At 35.5% G+C, this 25,126-nt stretch overlaps 3 protein-coding genes across 4 annotated transcripts in view; 2 read left to right on the forward strand and 1 right to left on the reverse strand.

Moving 5' to 3' along the window:
* The window catches only part of LOC125262646 (complement C3-like), a 15,246-nt gene extending 13,266 nt beyond the window's left edge, over positions 1–1,980 (forward strand). The window contains exon 21 of the mRNA XM_048181469.1: positions 1,924–1,980. Coding sequence (XP_048037426.1) covers positions 1,924–1,980 — 57 coding nt within the window. The remainder of the gene's footprint in view (positions 1–1,923) is intronic.
* A 3,108-nt stretch (positions 1,981–5,088) lies between these two features.
* Positions 5,089–13,424, reverse strand: LOC125263740 (abnormal spindle-like microcephaly-associated protein homolog). Its single transcript, XM_048182893.1, has 8 exons — positions 13,284–13,424; positions 12,945–13,094; positions 11,768–11,959; positions 11,291–11,483; positions 10,536–10,690; positions 10,219–10,395; positions 5,573–5,745; positions 5,089–5,488 (listed from the first exon to the last, which is right to left on the reverse strand). Exons 2-8 carry the CDS (start codon positions 13,083–13,085, stop codon positions 5,386–5,388), a joined length of 1,134 nt encoding a protein of 377 aa, XP_048038850.1. The 5' UTR covers positions 13,086–13,094; positions 13,284–13,424; the 3' UTR covers positions 5,089–5,385.
* Positions 13,425–15,476: 2,052 nt separating this feature from the next.
* On the forward strand, positions 15,477–24,559 carry LOC125263739 (complement factor H-related protein 2-like). 2 transcript variants are annotated; one of them, XM_048182891.1, is made up of 7 exons: positions 15,477–15,617; positions 16,059–16,250; positions 17,158–17,346; positions 18,304–18,495; positions 18,602–18,787; positions 20,094–20,279; positions 24,285–24,559. In XM_048182891.1, the coding sequence occupies exons 1-7, from the start codon at positions 15,509–15,511 to the stop codon at positions 24,473–24,475; spliced, it is 1,245 nt and encodes a 414-aa protein (XP_048038848.1). In that variant the 5' UTR covers positions 15,477–15,508; the 3' UTR covers positions 24,476–24,559. The 2 variants fall into 2 exon arrangements, with proteins under 2 accessions (XP_048038848.1, XP_048038849.1); XM_048182892.1 differs by lacking the exon at positions 17,158–17,346.
* Positions 24,560–25,126: the final 567 nt, after the last annotated feature.

A 25,126-nucleotide genomic window follows, 5' to 3' on the forward strand; every position in this document is an offset into this window, starting at 1 on the left:
GAATCACTGAACTCATTTAAAGCCCAATCTCTGAGTTAGATTTACATTATTGATTACAGCACAAGATCAACTTTATCAATACAATTTTTTTTAGAGTTCTGATTTAAAAAAAAAAAAAAAAAAAAGAGTTCATTCAAACACACAGACATCAAGAATCATCCTGTGAATCTCAACAGTGGTGGCCATCATAAAGCATGTTGCAGTGCATTCTGGGTGCCACCAATCAAAATTCATCCATGGCTCCCATCATGCATTGCTGCATGAATAAATTATGAGCTGAATTGTCTTAGTAATTTTCTTCATTCTCACTATTAAAATTTTGCTGTTTTTCTGTGACTTTTTAGTAGCTTGTTTTCTAATGTTCAGAGTTGATCTGTTGATCAGAATATGTTGCTTGTCACCGTTGTTGAGATTCACAGGCTCATACTTGATGTCTGTGTGTGCCTAAAATACATATACATATTTTTTTTTGTGATAAGGACAACTTCTTTTAAAAAAAATTCTGTGTTGTAAAAGCTGATCTTGTGCTGTAGAATCACAGTGCTGCTGTAATCAATAATGTAAATCTAACTCAGAGATTGGGCTCTAAATGAGTTCAGTGATTCAGATCAAATAATGATTATGTGAAAACATAACCAACACCTGATGATCTGTTAACTTTGCTTTTCTGGTTGGTTTTAATGCAGTTAAAATTGCCCAAACAAAATCTAATATTAAAAAGTTAAGGGTAAAGAGCTCAACTAAAACAAACCCTGACCTCGATGATGGTAACTTAAAAATTGTGATTTTCTCCTTTGGTGATTCTGCTTGTTATCATCAGGTGTCTTCAATAATGCTCAATCATCACTCAAGTAATCACTTATTTATCTCATTAATGCTTCAGTGGTGGAATAAAAATATGGCAGGACTTTTACTCTTTGACCCCTGGATTACCCACCTCTGTTTAACACAGTTACTTACATGTTGCGTTACTGTCCAGGCACTGCACAATATTTTGCAATCCTCAACGGCATGTTTATTGCTTGGTAGCTCGATCTGGTTTAGCACCACATAGGCCTATGTTACTTAGGCTACCTATTCTATTGCATGTCATGCGCGAATCGGTGGGAGGGGCTAAACAGGCAGTGATGAAGTAGGCATTGATCTTCTTCTGCAGAGGTGGTGCTTGCTGCTCTTTGACGTCATAGATCCTCACTTTGAAAATCCTGTCGTTTTCTGGGTCTGGTGTCAATTAAAGCTTTTATTGGACTAACAAGGAAGCTCCAAAACTTACAGGATATTCTTATAGTACAATGACCTCTAATATGTCAAAAGCTCAAGGAAAATTTGATTTCTCAGTTCATCACCCCTTTAAAGTAAATGCTCAACTTTGGTACATAATTTATGAACACGCAAATCTCTCTTTGGCCAAGAAGCAACATCCTAGCAACCGTCAAGAATAACTTAGCAACAGCATATCTACGCACTAGCACTGTGACAGTGAGTTTTACATGGATAATATGTATAATATATTATATCAGCCTGGTCATTGTTAGGTATTAACATGTAACTGTTACAAACAAAACGCATGTTTTTGTAGTCTTGGATAGATGCTTGGAAAGATTTCTGTCATTAATTACGTGTCGTTCCAAACCCGTAACACCTTAGTTCATCTTTGGAACCCAAATTAAGATATTTGATGAAATCCGAGAAGGTTTTTATTTCCCATAGAAAGCAACAAAATTACCACATTCAAGGTCCAGAAAGGTATATGTCAAAAGCTTTCAGGTTAGACAGAACTGATGGAAAGGCAGTTTCTTTTATTTTTTCTCCTCTGTTTGTCCCTAAACACTGTGTTCATAGTCATCCTGTTTGAAAAGGAGACATGGAGGTTTTTTAGATTATCTGTCGTTGTCTTCTCTCCATATTTACGATTCTTTGCAGCCTTTAGTCACTGCCTACAACACACTGGATCCTGAAACTGAAACTAACTCTGGCTAAACGTTTACTCTTTGAATACTTGCACCTAAGAACAATACTAATCGACACTATTGTGACTGACAGTTTACTAAGAAGTATTTCCTATACAATTCAAGCCTGTCCAATAGGATAGTGTGGTGTGAGTGGCCTTGGACGGCAACATACCCAGTGCATTATGGATGTCAAAGTTTACCTACACCTATTGGCAAAAGACAATTCAAAAGTCCTTTTTCTCTGTTTTCTCTAGTTAGGTAGCACCAATTTCTTATTACTAGATTTTTTTTTCTTTATACCACAAAGACAGCCAGATTTTATTGAAAGCCATTTTGCCATTAGTGAATTACCCCTTTAAAGTAAATGCTGTGTAATTCATGAGTGTAATTCATCAGGGACCACCCAAAACACTCAAATTTTCTTCAGGATGTCTCATTTACATCTAGTTATATTATATATTATAGAAAAATACAACCCAGATCTCTTCAAAACAAAATGTCATTTTCTTCAAGCATTTTATTAAAATGACCTTATTTACTCATATTAATGATGTGCATTTCATAAAAACATGTTTTGTTGTTTAAGGCTCTACAAAATGCATCTGGCTGATATTGAGATCTATTAATGCTACATTTACTTGGTGATCTAAAAACTGTCTAAAAAATAAAAAATGTCTGCTTACAGGGAAATGTGGGCCACCACCAATTGTGAACTTTGCAGATACAACAGAAATGACAAAAAGAGAATACAATTCAGGGGAGAGAGTTGAATACATCTGCTTTAATAAATACACACTGGTTCAGAGTCACCCCTACTCCAAATACTTGACCTGTGAAGATGGAGAATGGAGAGGGAATATTAAGTGTTTGAGTAAGTATGAACACTCTACACTATCATAGACATGCCAGGCTTTTCTCACTGTTATATATATATATATATATATATATATATATATATATATATATATATATATATATATATATATATATATATATATATATAATGTAATCTTGTAGTTGAAGTTGTAGTTCTGGTTCTGATGAATCAATGGATGTATCCTGTAACGCTGAGAGTGAGATGTTGGGTTTGTTTCAGAGCCCTGTTCAGTGTCTGTGGAGGTACTGGATGAAAGAGGTATAGAGCTGCGATGGGGTGAACGGGAAAAGATATTCTCACCACATGGGGATATAATCACCTTTAGGTGTCAGAGTGGCAAATATTCAGTAGGCAATGACCTAAGATCAACATGTAATGATGGAGTGATGAATTTGCCTCTGTGTGAGTGACAGTGAATAAAACATCACCGAAGCATCAGATGTATTAATAAACAAAAAGAAATAAAGCAGATCAAAATTAACCTTTTCCCAATTCAGTTTCATCTGTTCATGACTTCTTGCAATAAAAATACTAAATGTAGCATATTTAAGATGTGCATGTATGAAAAATATTATCCTAACCCTTACGAAAAACTAGTATACTTCAAGTTCATTTGATCAAGTATACTAAAGTAATGTTCAAGTATATTTTTTAAGTATACTTTATGTAGTAAGTATAATATCAATGTACTAGTAGTAAACTTGTAAGTGTACTATTTTAATACCGCTTGGGACTAAATTGGCCCAATTGAAGTATACGTTTAAGTGTACTATAAGTGTAACAGTAGTAAACTTTAACTAGTTCACAGCTACGTTTCTCATTTGTACTGCATCTGTACTAAAAGTGAACTTATACTAGTATACTAGTAGTTTACTATTTTAATACTAGTAGTAGCTACATTTTTAGTATACGAAAGTACACTTTGAAATATACTCTCAGTAAACTGCTAGTTTAGTGCAAGTATACTTTTAAGTTTTCTTTAAGTGAACATGACATCACACTTATAGTTTACTTTTTATATATTATTTTTGCACTTTAAGCATACTTCTATGTTCCAAATGAACTTGAAGTATACTAGTTTTTCGTAAGGGACTGAAAGATGGAGCAGTTCCCACTTTAAAAGCAGAAGCTGCTGTTTATTTGCTTCAAACTGTAAGTACGTTTTATTGTTTGTACATGTCTTTTAAATGTATAGTTCTTTTGCTATTTTTGGTTGCATCAAGGACATATCCATGTCCATGTCCTTCTTTCTTCGATCGAAAAAAAAATTAAGGTTTTTGATGAAAACAGGATTCCAGGATTTTTCTCCTTATAGTGGACTTCAATGGACTCCTGTTAAAGTTCAAAATTACAGTTTCAGTGCAGCTTCAAAGGGCTTTAAACGATACCAGACGAGGAATAAGGGTCTTATCTAGCGAAACAATTGGTTATTTTCGAAAAAAAAACTGCAGCTGCATTCATTTCGAGAGTTGAATAGGGAAGGTGTAGGACATACAGCGTAAGCTTTTTGAAGAATACGGAAGGCGGAAGCATTTGCAAGGCAATCATTTGTGTTTATAAAGCATACACAGTTGTATTTTTTTTTTTTTTAAGAAAATGACCGATCGTTTTGCTAGATAAGACCCAGTTTTAAATGACTACTTGAAAATGGGAATAATGATCTGGGTTCAAATTATTTGATTAGCTTACCTGTAGAGACCGTGAAGAAACAGGACATGAACACAGCCGCATAGAAATCTGTTTCCCACGTCATATACAGCATTGCGGTCGAGGGTAGGAATATCTGGCCTCTAAATGCTGAAAGACGTACAATATACATATGTAAATATATTTCCAGCCAATGGTACTTTATGGCATAAGAGGAATATTTTTAAATATTTTTAAATATCTTGAAATACCTCAGTTGTCGCTTCCCAAGATTGGAAAATGGTCATTTTAATTTCAAATGACTTTACGGAGTAACGGCTCCTTTCCGCAAGATGAATGCCAAAGTATACTTGCAATAGTTCCACTTTAGCCCAGTCAAATATACTTATATATCTTTAGTTGGACCTACTTCTGCACAATTAAAGGTGCATCAAGTACGAAATTATTGTTCCAATTTAGCAGACCTTAAGTATATCAGTTTAGTATACCAAAAGTAGAATTGCAGGGTATTTTTATTAAGTACATAAAAATGTATATGTATTTGTAGTATACTTAGCATGAAATAAATCTTATAGGCTGTTATTTCAGTCAAAAATGGCACGAGGACATATATGAAAAGCTGTGGTTATTTTTAATGTTCAATTACAGCACATTAAAAGAAATCAATTCGAAACTGCACTTTATTTACAGTATCTCAAAGCTAACGTGCCATTTTACAGCACAGACCCTAATATGTGCCAATAAACCAGTCATCCACAACATTTAAAAGGTAAAACAAAGCAATAAAAATATATACACAATAAAAAAATACACAATATTTACAAAGCCAACAGGGTGCACAATTTCGAGCAACAATTAAACACTTTGGCAGCACACAAATTTATAACTTTTTTTCTTGCTGCAATATTTTCAAGGCACAAGAGCCAGAGCGTTAACCAGCATCTGAATAGCACAAAGAGGATCAACAATGTCCTTCATTTTGTCACGGCGTAGAACCCAGTCTGGAGCAAACCTGAGGGAAATCAAAAGATTGGCAGGATCAGTATCTTCCTTACAACCCAAACAAGAGCAAAAGGTTTTACAGATAACTGCATACCTGGCCACAGGTTTTGACTTTCGAGGGGTGGCTTGGAGAAGGAAACTTCCATTGAGAGACGTGTTCATTTTCTGCTTGACTTTGTTTCTCTCAGCATCCATTTTGTACTTTCGAAGCCCAAGACGGTAGATGCTACGAATGCGATCCAAAACCTTCGGTAGCTTTCGGACCTCCTGTTTGAAAAGAGCATTCAAACAATGAAATGTTTGAGCAAGCTTTCATGACAGAACGTTCCTTCAGCAAATTTCATGAAAATTATAAGTTCAACAAGTTAAGCTGCATTGGCAGCACTTTTTCAGCTTTTTTTTTTTTAAACTGAGGACCGAGCTGACCTAACTTTTATTGAACCAATTTCCTTTTTTTTTTTTTGGACTTCAGGTTAAAAGGGAACGCTGGCACCTTTGGCTGCTGCTAGTCTCTCCCATTTTTATTGTTTTTAAAGTCCCTGTAAAGTCATTTTAAAGTATGTGTTCTGAGTTTGTCACACCGCAGAAAAATGTGTTATTAACCACCCAGCCAAATTTGAATGATTAAAAAAATCTGCAAGTTAAAGGCAGGGTAGGTAAGAAATTTTGTTCCAAATTTGTTTAAAATTTCTATATATATACATGCATAATTAAAATGTAAGAACTCTGATAAAAAGAGTATAAAAATCGAGTGACTCTAGACCGTTTAATCTGTATTAAACACAGCTCATTATTTCCATCCGGGACGAAACATAGGATTGGCTTAGGCGGCTGTCACTCTCTCGCAACCATGGCAACCACCCTTTTGCCACACATGACCTGCCCACTTGCGCGCGCACGTTTGATTTGGGGAATCCAAGAGGCATGGATCCTAGGAATACCAAAACAATGGCAGAGAAACAGCAAGCTAAATTCACAGTACCGGCCTATGCAGTTAGTGAAGGCAAACCAGGCATAAAAAGGAAGACAGTAACAGTACAAGAAAAGGCAATGAACAAAAAGTCTTTGGATAAACAAAGAAATAAAACGCGAGTTAATATCGGCGTGGCTTTCCAGCGATGGCGAGAACTGAGGGAACTCAAGGGGCTGAAAAGTGACTCCTTGATGGCTTTATTTCTGCTGGACAGGTAAATCTTTCTTTTTGTATTTTGATCATACATATTTTTTTGTTTATTTTTTCATGAAGCATGTGTCATTAGCACACGTAGCTGCGTAATATAGCTAACATAACATTACTTAGCGAGCTGTAGTAGAGACGATAAATAATGATAGCTATAGTGTTGAATTGTGCATAATTTTACCCTCTGTCTAAGTCTTTTACCATGTTCACCTGTAAGTTTACCTACACGTTTTTTTCGCCTTTGTTTTGTTTTTATATTCTCTACCTATTTACTGATGTCTTTATCTTGTATCTGTGTGTGTCGTACACACTTTGTTGTATGTGTGTGTTATTATTTTGTGTCTGCAATGCAGTTGTGAGTTGATATTTGAGTGTATGTTACTCTGTTGATCTGTAGAACAACGTATATGTTATGAATCTTACACGAAATTCATCTTCATCACAGTGTAAATGATGGTAATGGAAAAACGTGTATCATGCAACCTGTTTTTAGCTTTGCCTTATAGATAACTAGCTCGTTAGCGAATCAAAAAATATATATTTTAAACTTTACCAATATCAATATGCTAGCTTGATAGTGAGTACTAAAATACATCTTGTTTGTTTATCTTCATAATTATAAAGTTATTTTTATTACATGTGATTCTGACATGATGTCACTACATGCACTGTGCTCCTTCCTCTCCGCTCGTCTCAGGTAAATAATGCGTATATATAAAAGCTCAGTGGTCGGAGTCGCACGTTCATGCGTTTTGGGGGCGTGGCTTTGGAAGGAGCCCAGAAGGGAGGGGGTGGAGTGAATGGAAATAATGAGCTGTCTTTAAAACAGTCGTGAGAGGTCTACAGACACTCGATTTTTATACTTTCTTTTTCAGAGTACTTACATTTTAATTATGTATTGATATATAAATAAAGTTTAAACAAATTTTGAAAAAAAGTTTTTTATACATTTTTTTACCTACCCTGCCTTTAATGAAATAAGTTATCAAAATCTCGGAAAAATAGGCAGCGCTCCCTCTCAAACACTGGGGGTGTGTCCGCTGTCTGCGCTGAAACCACACCCACTCGTGAGAGCTGTCGTCTCAACTGACTTGTCTAATGAGTCAAACATACTGATGCATATAAAAAGAATCATTTAGAGGGTTGCAAATTTTAGTAGAGTTACTGTGGACTACCTACTAATTATAACATAAGCAAACTCGGCAACTTACACTCATTGGTGGGCACGAACTGCCGACTGTTGTCGAGTCTACAGTCGGCAGATTGAGACACTCGAGATTGAGCCAGTGAACCGCTGTAGAGTTAGAGGAGGTGCCACGCTCGGTGCGTCATCGACAGTTATATAGTGTTAGGGGAGGGGCCATGCTCGGGTGTCCAAGTGCGTCATCAGACCCCCGTTTTAGCTCCGCCCAAAAAATCCTGAGCAGACTTGGTGAAAAACTGTTTAACGCTCTAACTTCAGAATTAAGCATTACACAATTCACAGTCTTTGTAATGTGTTTCAGCAATACATTTGTAACATTTATAAAATGTTTAGAAAGAATTCTCAGAATTGACTTTACAGGGACTTTAAATATTATTCTGGGTGGTCAGTGGGGTTTTGAAGCTCCCTTTTGAAGTTCCCTCTTGTTACTCATCCTATTGCAATGCAGAATTACATTTTAATCTTAGGACTGCTGTTTTTATCTCTGAATAATATCTGCTGGAATCAACCCTTCTGTTGCCCAACCCAGGACTTACGGTAGGAGTCCACTGGCGTGTGGTGGGCGGAGCAAGCTTTTCAATTCATTCCTATGGAAGTCGAGCTTCACAATCCGCAATCTGCACATCGCGAGCGTGAAGTTCAACTTCCATAGGAATTATTTGAAAACACTTGCTTTGCTCCGCCCGGCCCGCGCCAGTTGACACCTACCGTTAGATTACCACAAGATTTCTGCTGCCGTGGATTCCCTCTGCATAGCTTTAAAGGTGCCCTAGAATCAATAATTGAACTTACCTCGGCATAGTTGAATAACAAGAGTTCAGTACGTGGAAAAGACATACATTGAGTTTCAAACTCCATTGCTTCCTCCTTCTTATATAAATCTCATTTGTTTAAAAGACCTCCGGAAAACAGGCGAATCTCAACATAACACCGACTGTTACGTAACAGTCGGGATCATTAATATGTACGCCCCCAATATTTGCATATGCCAGCCCATGTTCAAGGCATCAGACAAGCCAGTATTAACGTCTGGATGTGCACAGCTGAATCATCAGACTAGGTAAGCAAGCAAGAACAATAGCAAAAAATGGCAGATGGAGCAATAATAACTGACATGATCCATGATATCATGATATTTTTAGTGATATTTGTAAATTGTCTTTCTAAATGGAGCGCGCGATTTAAAGGGGCTGCAGCATTAATCTGTGCATAGTTAATGATGCCCCAAAATAGGCAGTTTAAAAAAAAAGAAATGAATTAAAAAAAAAAAATCTATGGGGTATTTTGAGCTGAAACTTCACAGACACATTCAGGGGACACCTCAGACTTATATTACATCTTTTGAAAAGACATTCTACGGCACCTTTAAGGTACATCACTTGCAAAATTGCTGAACCTAAAAAGAACTATTATTTAGCAAATGGCACCTATGAGCTTTGCCGAAATGTCAGAATACTGCTATACATTGCGCTTCAAGGTGCAGATTTATACACATATCATTGGATGCCAACATTGTGCCAAGCAATCTTTTTGAGTCCCTTCAATCTGGCTTCTGCAAACTACATAGCACTGAAACAGCATTAGTTAAGGTTACTAATGACTTGTTAATTGCTGTGGACTCTGGCTGTCTTTCAATTCTGATTCTTCTCGATTTCAGTACAGCTTTTGTCACTGTAGCCTATTCTCTTTTACTAGAAACATTGTTTTGTCACCTTCAAACACTGCAAGACTGCACACCAAGTTATCTTTTTCTATGGATGAAAACTGACCAATACACTTATATTTTCCCGCATTGATTACTGTAATGCTCTACTTGCTAGGGTCTCTAAATAAATTGCAGTATGTGTAAAACACAGCTGCCAGAATCCTGACAAGGACCAGGACAAATGAGCACATCACTCCTATCTTGGAATCCTTGCACTGGCTCCCTGTTAGGTTTTGTTTAGATTTTAAAAGTATCATGCTTGCTTACAAGGCTATGCATGGTTTGACACCACAATATTTGTCAGAACTTTTAACTCTCTTTACCCAAAGCGTAATCTCCGCTCCTCCAATTCTGGCTTTTTAGTTGTTCCTCCAACTCGATTACGCTCTATGAGTGACCAGCCCTTTTCTCTGAGATCAGACATGCTGAATCTTTGCGTTTTTAAATCTTCTCCTAAAACTTTTTTTCAGGCTAGCTTATATGTGATTTATAAAGTTTCGATGTGTGTTTTCATTTCATCTTTCCCCATTTCAATGTATTTTTATTTGACATTTGTAAAGTGCATTGAGATGCAACTTTTAAAGGCATTATCAAAAAAAAATAAATAAATAAGTTTATTATTATTTCTATTATTATTAAAAAAACACCCACCATTGCTCTCCTATCATCCTGGACCAAGAGAACCAAGAGAAAACAAGCTTTGGTGAAGATGCTGCCACCTTTTTCTGCAACCTTATCTCCAGCTTTCTCCCGGTAGATCTGCAGAAGATCCAGGAGGGTTTCTACAGAGTTGTCCACATCATAAACTGCATCAATGGTTCTGTTGTGCTGAAAAATATGAAGAAAATAAATTAAAATTCGCAGAGCAAATACTGCACCATGCAATTTAATTAAATCACATATCAGGTTATTTGATACAATATGTAATACGTTTATTAATTAACAGCCCTAATTATGAGGCAACATACTTTTGATAGGTTGAGAAGGACTTGGATGGATAATGTGATGATCTCCATTGAAGGCACACTTCTGTTGCAGCTCCTTATCAAAGTGAAGATGGTGTGCGTTGCTCCACTTTCAACAAGACGTTCACAGCACTCTGGTGAAAGTCTAGTGGCAGTTTCTTTAACCATAAAAAAAAAGATAACATTAGTTACCATTTTATGAAACAGCCGACCTCCTAATAGTGTTGTCAAAAGTACCGACTTCGGTACCTATCGGTACTGAAATTTAAAAAATGTGATGCTTTGAGCGCTGTTGAGCGGATTCAAAAACATCTCTGATTGGCCATTGTGTTGACGCGCTTATCGGATATGCCTGTGATTGGCTACAATGATCAACTCATGGGAGCATTAGAAAGCACACGGAAGTGTTTGATTTTAAAAGCGTTTTGAAAGTGGGAGCGCGAGCGATTGAAAGCAGGTGTCTAACAGTGGACCGATCCGCGATAGACAGCTGCTTTCAAACGCTCCCTTGTGTATCTGTGTAAGCGCTTAGTGAAGAGATTAATTGATGACTATTTACAACGTTTTTACAGCGTTGATCATTGAAGCCTATCACAGACATATCCGATGAGCCGTGAAAACAACGGCCAATCAGAGATGCTTACGAATCCACTCAACATCGCTCAAAGCGTCACATTTTTTAAATTTCAGTACCGACGTGGTATCGAAGTCGGTACTTTTGACAACACTACCTCCTAACTTTGAAAACAGCGTCTTACCTAAATGTTTCAAGGCTGCAAGAATGTAAGCATAATTCTGAAGTCCAAGCAGGTAGCTCAACGCTGTTGTGGTCTTATTACACAGCTTGTCCTCTTCCTTCACCTTTCGATTTACTTCCCTGAGACGTCGCCTCATGGAAATGACACTGCTTGTGTCATGATGTTTTCTTGAACAATGACCCCTCCAGAGTGCCTTAAACAATTAATCGCATTGCAAAAGTTTCAATTAATAGAGTTGTTCATGCAAAATTGAAAACACTTTCATTGTATGTAAAAGACCAACATCAACATACTGCCTTTGGTGGTCTAAAGAAGAAAGGAAGTTTTATTAATTTGGAAAAAACAGTAAACGGTGAGTAAAATACAAAATGAAAAAACACATCATTGACAGAAAATACATATTTATGTAATACAATATAAAATGTATATGCATTATGTATCAAGTCTTTGTACACCATTTAATCTAAGACACCATACCTGCGCCTTTATTACTCCACGTTGTAGCTTCTCCTTGCGACGTCTAAGAAGGAGCTTCCTGACTGCACACTGGATAGTACCGGCGGCTTGGTTGCGACGATGTAACCATGTTCTCACTGCCCTCTGGGTCTTAATGATGGCTTCTCTGTCTTTAAGATATTTCTTTCTCTGCAGCTTTGCCCTAAAACATTGCTAGAAATTTGGGGAGAGGAAGAGAAAATGTATAGTTAAATTAAGAGCATTTATAATAGGCTAAATGTGAAATAATCTAGTGGCTAACCTTCTACTGCATGATGTAACCTCTGGCTAACAAACACAATTATTTATTTATTTATTTATGCGCTTTACCCAAGTTCATGATGCATATAAAACATCAATTAAATGGTTAATGATGAGAAGACTTTGTATAAATCAATAAGATGTTTTTGTTGGTCATGCCAAATCTTAGTAGTGATATTAAAACCAGTGCACATGTGGAGGATGCATATATTTTTGTGAGAAATGTTCTCCAGAGTATTATATAAGCTGTGTTGAGGGGTAAATGCACAGCTTGAAGCGGGCCAGTACACACAAGTATGCAGTCCTCCCAACACACACACTTCGAGCACTGGGTAAAATGTAATTTTACAGCATTTGGCATTAAATAAATGTGTCACATTGATGGAAATACATGTTTGTTGCAGTCAATATACCCAAGAAATTATTTTGTTTTAAAGGTGCAATGTGTAAATTTTGCAGCATCTAGCAGTGAGGTTGTGAACTGTAACCAGTAGAGCTTACCCCTCCCTTTTGGAGAAGCTACGGTGGCCGTCTGGCCGACACAAGACAAAGATGTCATCGTCTGAGACAGCAGAGAGTCCATTAGCCAGTGAAGCAATAAGGTTTCTTCTTACTTCTAAGAAAGAATGGTCTCTGCTTCTAATAAACCAGACGACTACTGACTACCGACTTACTACTACTACTACTACTACTACTAAAAATGACAACTTGACATGGAGGGGGGACCTGCAGTGTTTGAGACTAAAATGGCTCATTCTAAGGTAATAAAAACATAATGGTTCATTATAAAAGTCTATACATCACTAAAAACAGTTATGTTTATTATATTGCATTTCTGTCAATAGATATTCCCAAATTTTACACATTGCACCTTTAACATGTAGAGGATTAAATCTACCTGGATGTACAGGACTGAAGAGATTTTCTTCTTGGCTGATTTAAGAGCCCAGTGCGCTCGCACAGCTCTCTGAATCCTTACTGCGCAGAGATGATGGTAAACGGCAGCTGTGAAACGATGACGTCTTGCAGCACAAATCATTTCTTTTACCTATAAAAGAAATAAGTTAATACTTTATAAAACATTTAGTAACTTTTAACATATTCATTCCCCTTAATTTACTCAAGAAACTTTGAATCATGGATGGGCATTGAGTAATCTACTCCCACTATCTGGTTGCAGAACAAGTACTTCAATAGTCAATTACTTGTGAACAGCCTTAGTAATAACATTTCTTGCCTGTTGTCTTGCAAGCCAACCACGCCACAATGTCTGAAGATAAACAGCGGCACTGTGTCGTCGCCTTAGATTTTCTTCCTCGACTCTGGCAAGCTGCAAGACTCGGAAACGCCACTGTAGTATTATGGCGGCGGCTCTCTGTTGGTGATACCGTCATCTTTGGGTAAAGCCTCTGAAAGCTGATTGTATCTTCACAGCAGCTGTTATTTGCTGTGAAAAAGAATAGACTGAAGAGTTAGTGATGATTTCAAAGAGTTGGTAAACAATTTTATTTTGAGATATTATTGTGAATAATAGGATTGTTTTTATAGCTTCAGTGGTTCTTTGGAAGTCAAAGTAAAACTTCTGCATGTAGCTCAAGTCTAGAGTAAGAGGGCAATTTAATTAATAAATCAGTCAAGGCCTAACAGACCAAAAGAAGTGCTTGGCAACACAAGCAAAATTACACAGTATAATGTCAACAATCCATGGACTTTCCCTGAAACTTTGTTTTTTATATACAAATGATAAACTTTAGTTAGTGTGTATTTACTGAGCGTTCTCATCGATAACAAGTCTATTTTGCTTACTGGAATTTAAACAAACTGGGAGCAAAACAGCATGACATTTCAAAGCACAAGTTCTCTTAAATCAAATTTAAAGATGCACACTTTAATCTTTTTTCTTAATAAAAAGCTTTACACATAAAGACAATAGTATACTTCTAATAAATGTTTAAAATCATGTACACAAGACTCCAGTTACATCAGTAGTCTAATAAATGTAGATTTATGCTGCATGGAGTGGGTCACCTTATGATGGACACCATTTTCAAGATCACATGACCAGCCAAATACTAACTTTATCTTAGTCATCTGTTATTGAATACTTTCACACATGTAATAAAAATCTTGGATGACAGCACATTTCTACAGCAGCAATTATATCTGAAAAACTTTACTTTTGTGTAATGCTGCATCCACACAACTAGGTGTCAGTATAAATCAAACATGACTGCCATTGTGACCAAGCACAGATAAATTGCACCCTTAAAGGATTTGTTCACCCAAAAATGAAATTTCTGTCATTAAGTACTCACCCTCATGTCGTTCCACATCCGTAAGACCTTCGTTCATCTTCTGAACACAAATGATGATATATTTGATGAAATCTGAGAGTATCTGATCCACAGATAGGCAGCAACGTCATTGCACCTTTTGAGGTCCAGAAAGATAGTTGAAAACATTAACAAACAGTCAACATGACTACAGTGATTCAACCTTAATGTTATGAAATGACATTAATACCTTTTAATAATAATAATAAAATTTAATAAAAAATGTCTGTTAAAGGTTTTTGCACTTTATTTAAATTAGAATATTATACATTAGACCCTTTTACACAGCCATGAGATAAAATTAAGTGGTTATGAGACATTTCAAAAAATAAGTTTCTTTCTTCTGTTGAACGCAAAAGAAGATATTTTAAAGAATGTTGATAATCAAACAGCCATAAGAAAAAATACTATGGAAGTCAAAGGTTGCCATCAACTGTCTGTTACCAACATTTAAAATATCTTCTTTTGTGTTCAGCAGAGGAGAGAAACTCATACAGGATTAATGAGTAAAAGACTCATAAGATGTAAAGATACTGTGCAGAAGTGAACAACACAGAGATTTGAGACTTGGGAAAGTAAAAGATATAACTAAGGGATGTATAATCCATCATAATCTGTGTTTTCAGAAATGGCAAGACTAGAAAATACATCAACTCTTTTTAAACTCTTCAAACTGAAGAGAAATTTTTGGTCACAAATGAAATAAAACTTCAGCTAATATTAACACAAACATAGAAAACGTTAGAGTTCTGTGCTGTGTAAACTCAAAAAATTATTGAGAGCATTTTTCAGCTTTTTCAAAGCTTTTTGCATTCAAACTCAATATTTCAAGTCAAACAGGAGTGAAGGTGTCCTCTAAACACAAAAGTTGAAGGCTTAAAAATGGAGAGATTCCCTGATATTGAGAGTCCAGTTAAACCTAGACACAGTTTAATATTTTCATGCATAAAATTCAAAGGTTTTTCTCAATATTTCAAGTCAGCAAGTTTAACTGGAACGTGAATTTGTGCAGCACATCAGTTTAGTCGAATTAATGTCTAAAATAATGCAAAATTACAGTTCTCTGCCTTAAATAAAAGAAGAACGCTGTCAAGTTTTCAACAAATCATTGGAGGGTGAGTCCTGTTTGATGGGGCGGAGGGAAGGGGAGCTTGTTTTCATCTACTTTACACAGACTTCAAAGATTCTCATCGCAAACGGTCTGAAGAGTGTTCAGGAATATATCTTTTGGAAAACAGGTAGGCTAATATCAATTTGTCAACCATACTCTTGTATGTTTAATACTAAAGAAATCTTTGCATTGATTTGTTTCAAATAAGGAAAGTGAATAATTCTTTAAGTTCTCCATGTTCAGTCAGTACTGTTCATTTACTTTGTAAACTGTACTAAGCAATCTCTCATGTTTTACAGCTTAAAATGAAATAATCAAATTTCCATAAAATTTAAATGTGGGTCTAAACTTGAAGTAGATTATAAAACTGAACAAAAGAATCACTGATTTTATCAGTAGTATACTAGTATGCCATACAAGTAGGGTACTTCAGATATACACTCCAGTATGTTTTTGATGTCTTAGAGGATTTTTTCTTCCTTTTCATGCTATTGGTTATTATCAGATGCTATTAAACTGCTCTTTATTCCAGTAAAACTTTAACTGAATTTCATTTCTTCTTCTACAGAAGTTACATGTGAGGGTGAACAACTCCTCAATGTTGACGTTTTAATGGGACATCCAGGTATCGTTTCACCTTATAAACCTGGACATATCTTAGTTTTCCGATGCACAGATGTGAACATGAAGATGTACGGCCAAAGAACAATTGAATGCCTCTCAAATGGAAAATGGGATAACCCATATCCAAAATGTGGAGGTATGAAGAGATATTGCAGTAATATATTGTTTTAAATATTTAAGGTGTGTTTTTACACATGAAATGTTTTTTATAATGTTGAAAAATATATAAAGATTGTAATTTATAGTATACGTTATTCTATGGGTTATTCATTAAAACATCTATCATTCAATACATGCACACATGAACTCTGTCTCAAACTGACAAATATTTTTTTTAAAGATTTTGTTTGCTGTCTTTATGTCTTAGTGTGAATTGATTAACTTCTAACTGCAATTTGAAATTTACCAGACATTGTGGTTGTAGGGCAAAGTTAATTTTGAGAACTAATGATTTTCACCTTTAGAAAGTGAAACAAAGCACAAAGACATTATTCAAATAAATTATCCCTCGGGGACAAGCTTGTATTCTTTTAATCGCATAATCTCTGTTCAGGTTTTGATAAGGCAATATAAGCTTCTTGAGCCTTGCCCATCAAAACACTCGGCAACAGAAATGTGTGCTCTGCATCATTCCACGTTCAGTCCTCGGCAATGTTCTCGAATAGAGAGAAGAACACGCCTGGATCTTTTTCATTCAAGTTTCTCTTCCGTAGGAGCAGCTAAGAAATCTTACAAATTACCTATCTTACAAAAAAAAAAAAAAAAAAAGGAACTAATTATCAAAATAAGTCGAGCCAACTACTTCCCAATTTCCCTTACTGGTGTTTGATTTAATACTGCAGAGGTTGCAAACGCAAGACCAAAAGTTCAGAACATTTAAGAGCTACCCCGTCAAATAAAACAAGATATGATAGAGGATTGAGGATTTTTTCCTTCTTTTCATGCTATTGGTTAATATTAGGTGCTAATAAACTGCTCTTTATTCCAGTAAAACTTTAACATCTTTTTATACTGACTGAATTTCATTTCTTCTTCTACAAAAGTTACCTGTGAGGGTGAACAACTCCTCAATGTTGACGTTTTAATGGGACATCCAAGTATCGTTTCACCTTATAAACCTGGACATATCTTAGTTTTCCGATGCACAGATGTGAACCTGAAGATGTACGGCCAAAGAACAATTGAATGCCTCTCAAATGGAAAATGGGATAACCCATATCCAAAATGTGGAGGTATGCAGAAATATCACAGTAATATATTGTTTAAAATATTTAAGGTTTGTTTTTACACATTAAATGTTTTTTATAATGTTGAAATATATCAAGATTGTAATTTATAGAAAGAAAAAATGTCATGTGTTATTCAATGGGTTATTCATTAAAACATCTATCATTCAATACATGACCACTTGAACTCTGTCCCAAACTGACAAATACTGAGATTTTGTTTGCTGTCTTTATCTCTTAGTGTGTGTTAATTAATATCTAACTAGTCCCAGTCTACAAACACATAATTATGACATGCTGGTGCAACTGGAAACTTACCAGACATTTGGTTGTTGGGCAAAGTTAATTTTGTGAACTAATATAATTTTCAAAGTATTGTAAAGTATTGGATAGTAATATCTCAAGAGTTAATTCTAAAGGAACTATGGTAATTTCTAGTAATTTCTTAAGTGTTAGTAAATACATCAGAAGGAATTACTGTACAAAACTGCAATAACCTCAAAAATTTACAATGACTCCTTAGTTATTAGAGAGCAATTAATTAGAATAATTAGTTATTCCTTCTGAAGGATTTGGTAATACTTCATTACAAGTGGGTTAACATGACCTTTACCTTAGAATTAATTATGCATCATTCACGTTAATTCTGAACCTGTATATAGTAGTTCTTATAGTTCTCTGGGAGATATGAAAAAACAGTAGTTACTGATTAGATTATAGAGAACTACCACCTTCAACTGAGCACTATTACCTACTCATTCGTTAATCAGAGTTTCTTGTTAGTTAATAGTAGTTTCTAGTGTTAATATTTGTTTCTAAGTAGTTATTCATTAATGAAGGATCAGTACTCTAAAGTGTAATTGTTATGCTAAACCCATAATAGTGAGTCCAAAACACTGGGCCACATAAAGTATAAATGATTCTGTGTGGACAAATAAGTGATCAAATGTCTGCTTTCTCTAGGGGCAACATGTCCTCTAAAAACAACAGATGAAGACTTAATAATGAAGCGATTCCCTGATATTGTGGGTCCCGTCAAACATGGACACAAGTTAATATTTTCATGCAATAGAGAAGGGCTGAAATTAAAAGGACAGAGAGAAATCACCTGTCAGTCAAATGGAGAATGGAGCAGCCCATTTCCTAAATGTGAAGGTAAGACCACAGATGGTAAAAGCCTCGGATTGGACAAAGATAGATCAAGGATAGATCTGTTGTTCACATGGAGGATGCTTGATTGATCCGATCTTTTTGTTTTTAGAGGTAATGTGTGTTGCAAGCCTGACAGAGAACATGAGATCAGACGGACACTCGGGGCCTGAGGTTTCAGTCAGACCTGGACGCACAATAACACTTTCATGTGTTGGGAGGGAATTACAAGGACAGAGCAAAATCAGCTGCTTGTCAAATGGAGAATGGAACGTCCCATTCCCTAAATGTGTAGGAGGTAAGGTCACATGCTTAATTAGTTGTGTTTTAGCATTGTTTACAAGCATCACTATTGCTCATATTAAAGTGCAAGTTTGCAGATTTTCAGCCAGCTTTGTATTGTTACAATGTCTGTAGAATATGTAAATGAACAATATTTACTTTTTCTCCGTTTTACATGGACAGAGGAAATTTTTTTTCATTTGTCAGCAAAAGTCTGCTGGATAATGATAATGGCTCTAAGACTTTTGTGAAAACTACAGATTGTTTTTCCGCCCACAAACAGTTGGATAGACAGAAGGTTATTGTAAAAGTAGGTTTATCACAGAAATTTGTATTGTATGTTGTCTACTTTTTAAACAGCATTATGGTAAAAAAAAAAAAAAAAGAAAAAAAAAAAAGAGAAAGGAACACTGTGTCAAAAGCTTTCTTACCTGTACTTCACAGTGTTTTGATTCAGGGGTTGGACAGAACCTATGGAAAGGCAGTTTCTTTTATTTTTTCTCCTCTGTTTGTCCCTAAACACTGTGTTCATAGTCATCCAATTTGAAAAGGAGACTACAGACATGAAGGTTTTTCAGATTATCTGTCCTTGTCTTCTCTCCATATTTACGATTCTTTGCAGCGTTTAGTCACTGCCTACAACACACTGGATCCTTCACTGAAAATAACTCTGGCTAAACGTTTACTCTTTGAATACTTACACCACAATACTAATCGACACTATTGTGACTGAAGGTTTGCTAAGAAGTATTTCCTATACAATTTAAGCCTGTCCAATAGGATAGTGTGGTGTGAGTGGCCTTGAACGGCAACATACCCAGTGCATTATGGGTGTCAAAGTTTACTATTTGGCAAAAGACAATACAAAAGTCCTTTTTCTCTGTTTTCTCTAGTTTGTATAGCACCAATTTCAACTAGATTTTTTTTTCTTTATACCACAAAGACAGCCAGATTTTATTGAAAGCCATTTTGCCATTAGTGAATTACCCCTTTAAAGTAAATGCTGTGTAATTCATGAGTGTAATTCATCAGGGACCACCCAAAACACTCAAATTTTCTTCAGGAAGTCTATTTTAGATCTAGTTATATTATATTATATAGAAAAATACAACCCAGATCTCTTCAAAACAGAATGTCATTTTCTTCAAGCATTTTATTAAAATGACCTTATTTACTCATATTAATGATGTGCATTTCATAAAAGCATGTTCTGTTGTTTAAGGCTCTAAAAAATGCATTTGGCTGATATTGAGATCTATTAATGCCACATTTACTTGGTGATCTAAAAACAGTCTAAAAAATAAAAAAATGTCTGCTCACAGGGAAATGTGGGCCACCACCACTTGTGGACTTTGCAGATACAATGGAAATGACAAAAAGTGAATACAATTCAGGGGAGAGAGTTGAATACACCTGCTTTAATAAATACACACTGGTTCAGAGTCACCCCTACTCCAAATACTTGACCTGTGAAGATGGAGAATGGAGAGGGAATATTAAGTGCTTAAGTAAGTATGAACACTCTACACTACTGTATCATAGACACGCCAGGCTTTTCTCACCGTTTTATATATATATATATATAATGTAATCTTGTAGTTCTGGGGCCGTATTCACAAAACATTTTATCTTACGCTAACAGTAAGGGCAGGGTTGACCTCGTTGCTATGGAGTAAACACACAGTGATTGGCTGATGGGGGAGGAGTCAGCGATTTAATATTGTAGAATGAGGTGTCATGTTTCCATATTAAAATAAAGGTTTTAAAATACAAATGTTGCCCTATTCAAATAAATATTTTTTAACAAAAATGTTGCCATATTGTTGCCATAAAGGTTTTAAAATGTAGGCTAAGTGTCACTAATTAAACTAGTACTGTACACTGCGTTCCAAATTATTATGCAAGAGACAAATCAGTAAGATTTCTGTACAATAAACAATCAGATTTTAGTTTTTCTAAGAAAATGTTTGTTCGTTTATTTATCCATGTCTTTTTAGATAACTGGTATCAATCTCAGACAAAATAATTTGCCAGATCTATGGAAACCCTACTTAGAGGTTGTTCCACATTATTAAGCAAGTCACAGTTCTCATGCAATATGGGGAGGAAGAAAGATCTTTCTGAAGATGAAAAGCATGAAATGGTGCAATGTTGTGCAAAAGGCATGAAAACAACTAATATTGTGTGAAACTGAATGGAGATTATTGAATTATGATAAGATTTGTGAGTGATTTAGAGCACAGCAGAACTCAGTCAGATAAAGGCTTATTAATGAAAGTTCCTGTCAAAAAAATTAATTGTATTAAAAGGGCAGCTTTAAAAAAAGCCAGTGTTGAGCTGCAAACAGGTATTTGAAGCTGCTGGTGCCTCTGGAGTCTCAAGAAGCTCTCCATGCTGGCTGGCAGTTGTGCGTAAAGATGCATTTTAGACACCACAAACCAAACCTCACAAAGAGAAACATTTACAGTGGGTGTAGAAATACATGAAGACTCATTTTTTAATAGTTTTATTCACTGACTAATGCCATACTACAATGGATGGTCTAAATGGATGGATTTCTGGATGGTTGGTGAATGGCCACCACGTTCCAACAAGACTGCGACGTCAGCAAGGAGCTGGTGGGTGATGATTTGGGCTGGAATACTGGGAAGTGTGATGGAGGGTATTAAAATGACTTTTGCAAGACATGTGGAGTTCATAACTGGCCATTTTCAGCTATGGTATAAAAAGGAGGATAGTGCATAGTACAATGCACTATTGTACAATGCACTATGCACTATCCCATGCTGCAAAAAAACACCACAGCAATAAAACTGTTTGAAAATGTATTGCTACACCGACTGTAAATGTTTCTCTTTGTTAGGTTTGGTTAGTGGTGTCTAAAATGCATCTTTACGCACAACTGCCAGCCTGCATGGAGAGCATCTTGAGACTCCAGAGGCACCAGCAGCTTCAAATACCTGTTTGCTGCTCAACACTGCCTTTTTTTATAGCTGCCCTTTTAATACAATAATTTTTTTTGATAGGAACTTTCATTAATAAGCCTTTATCTGACCGAGTTCTGCTGTGCTCTAAATCACTCACAAATCTTATGATAATTCGATAATCTCCATTCAGTTTCACACAATATTAGTTGTTTTCATGCCTTTTGCACAACATTGCACCATTTCATGCTTTTCATCTTCAGAAAGACATGGATAAATAAACAAACAAACATTTTCTTAGAAAAACTAAAATCTGAATGTTTATTGTACAGAAATCTTACGGATATGTCACTTGCATAATAATTTGGAACGTAGTGTATATACAGTTAATTGTCCACCTCTTGGGTGTCTTCATCTCAAGAGAATGCAGAATTCAAGCGACAAATTATGTTTTATAAACAAAGTTTGGGAGGAACACATTCAAACGGTCTTTCTAATCAGCACGAGAGGAGGAATATATACACAGACGAGAGCCGACTCGCCTATAGTTACTTTGACAGTTTTCTGCATCCCTCCGCCAACCCGCTCCTCACTCTCGGCTGGGGATACAGAGATAACTTTGGGTTTGGGCTAAATTCCAAGCTCAGAGCCCTCGATCCCCTTGGGCAGCACACAATACGCTTACTATATATATATATATATATATATATATATATATATATATATATATATATATTTTTTTTTTTTTTTTTTTTTTTTTTTTTTTACTCTATTCAATCATTTGTAAGTGTGAAATCATGAAAACCATTGCTACAGGTAATCAGACAATATTTATTTATTTGTTAAAGATTTATTTTTGGCGTCCCATTGTAGATTCAAATCTATAAATCAAAATGTATTGCATTTATGAAGAAAAGGTTCAGCACCCAAGGCTCTGTCACTATTGTCTCAATGGTGCACAGTGTCTTTGGGTGCCCACATGGAAAGAACCTATATGTGGATATATGCACATATATGAAACCTATATGCAGTGTATATGTACATATATGCTGCATAAATGCACATATATGATAATATATATGCTGCATATATGCGCATATATACTGCATATATGCTATATATATGCTGCATATATGCGTATATATACTGCATATAAGTGTATATATGCCACATATAGGCAAAATTGAGGTGCATATATGTGCATATACAGGAAATATAGGTCTCCTGTATTGCTTCTTCATATCCATATATATGCCCTATACATACAAGATATGTCTTCTATATAGCTAATGGCAGGATCTGGTCATTTTGTAGCTCATATCTCATTTTTGACTGTCATACATGATGCCTAGCTCATATTTTCTATTATCAAGGCAAAAACTAAGAATTAACGAAAAAAATTATGCAAGAACTTATGTATGTGCAAATGTAGCAGTTATGTATTTAGACAATTATTTTGTGATTCCACTTGCCATGACCATATTTGGGGTTTCCTGCCGCCATGCTGACTTGGGGTGTTGACGCACTTTGCTGCTTCCCAGTCTGCATGAGACATCACAGCGGTAGGTTGTACAAAGTTTTTGCGATGATTAATTAAGATCAATTAAGGCCATGTTTCATGTAACAGCTGAATTCACATGATATATTTGTATGATTGTAATCCAAAACCCCTCTGTGATGTACATTCAGATGTTTCGTTGATTATTTTTCTTTACTTAAGTTACTTTTAATATCTCTCTTTCTCAGCGTTGTGCGTTGCTGCCGCATGCTGTTTGTATGCTGCACAAGTCCTCATATATTGCCATTTGTGTTATACAGAATAAAGTGAGGACCTGATGGCAAGATTTTTCGCAGTCTGTCTTTGATTACGACACAACGCAGAAAACACACCGCTACACGAACACGTGAAATTGGTCCCACATGGAAAAAACCTATATAAACATATATGTTTCAATATAGGTTTGATATAGGTTTTTAATATATGTGACATATATAAAATTGGCCGTTTTCCTATATTATGTGTACATATATGTACATATATGTGTATATATATATATATATATATATATATATATATATATATATATATATATATATGTGTGTACATATGTGTGCATATATGTGTACATATGTGTGCATATATGTGTACATATATGTGTGCATATATGTACATATATGTACATATAATATAGGAAAACGGCCAATTTTATATATGTCACATATATGTAAAACCTATATCAAACCTATATTGAAACATATATGTTTATATAGGTTTTTTCCATGTGGGTGGATTAGGACTGTTTGTGATTTGGTCTTAGTGATTTAGGAGTCCTCTTGACTACTCCTAATGTTTCACAGATTTAGGAGCTAGTTTTAGCGCTAAAATGCTTTGTGAAATACTCTTAGAGCAAAAATTTAGGAATCCTAAAATTAGGACTGACACGCCCATTATTTTTAAGAGTTTCTCCTAAATCGGCAAATTAGGAGCTACTTTTAGCCTTAAGATGTTTTGTGAATACGGCCCCTGGTTCTGATGAATCAATGAATGTATCCTGTAACACTGAGAGTGAGATGTTGTGTTTGTTTCAGAGCCCTGTTCAGTGTCTCTGGAGGTACTGGATGAAAGAGGTATAGAGCTGCGATGGCGTGGACGGGAAAAGATATTCTCACCAGATGGGGATAGAATCACCTTTAGGTGTCAGAGAGGCAAATATTCAGTAGGCATTGACCTACTACAAACATGTAATGATGGAGTGATGGATTTGCCTCTGTGTGAGTGACAGTGAATAAAACATCACCGAAGCATCAAATGTATTAATAAACAAAAAGAAATAAAGCAGATCAAAATTAACCTTTTTTCCCAATTCAGTTTCATCTGTTCATGATTTCTTGCAATAAAAATACTAAATGTAGCATATTTAAAATGTGCATGTATGTAAAATATTAGCCTAAGCCTACTTTTTTTTGCTAGATAAGTCAATGCATGTTTTTTACTCATTAAATATACCCAAATAAAACTTTTATAACATTTATAATGTGAATTAATCAGTTACTAATTTATCTTTTATAGGCTCAAACCATACAGCCCTGGTCACTGGCCATGTAAAATGTTCACATGAAATCAAGACAGACTGCACTTCATTTGACAAGTCTAAAAAAATATATATATATATATATATATATATATATTTTTAGACTCAAGTAAACTTTGAAGTAAATGTTGTTCACAAATGTTACCAATGGAATTAAATGGAATAGCTAATATTAGCACACACACACACACACACACACACACACACACAAAACAGGGTCACCCAGGAACAAAAGTCCTATTTGTTTTTTATCATGAAGTCCTGTTTGAGGGGCCAGAGAGAAGGGACAGTTTCTTTCATCTACATTACACAGACTTGCAGCCGGTCTTATGAGCGTTT

Source organism: Megalobrama amblycephala, linkage group LG2, assembly GCF_018812025.1.
Source record: "Megalobrama amblycephala isolate DHTTF-2021 linkage group LG2, ASM1881202v1, whole genome shotgun sequence".
Taxonomy (NCBI): domain Eukaryota; kingdom Metazoa; phylum Chordata; class Actinopteri; order Cypriniformes; family Xenocyprididae; genus Megalobrama; species Megalobrama amblycephala.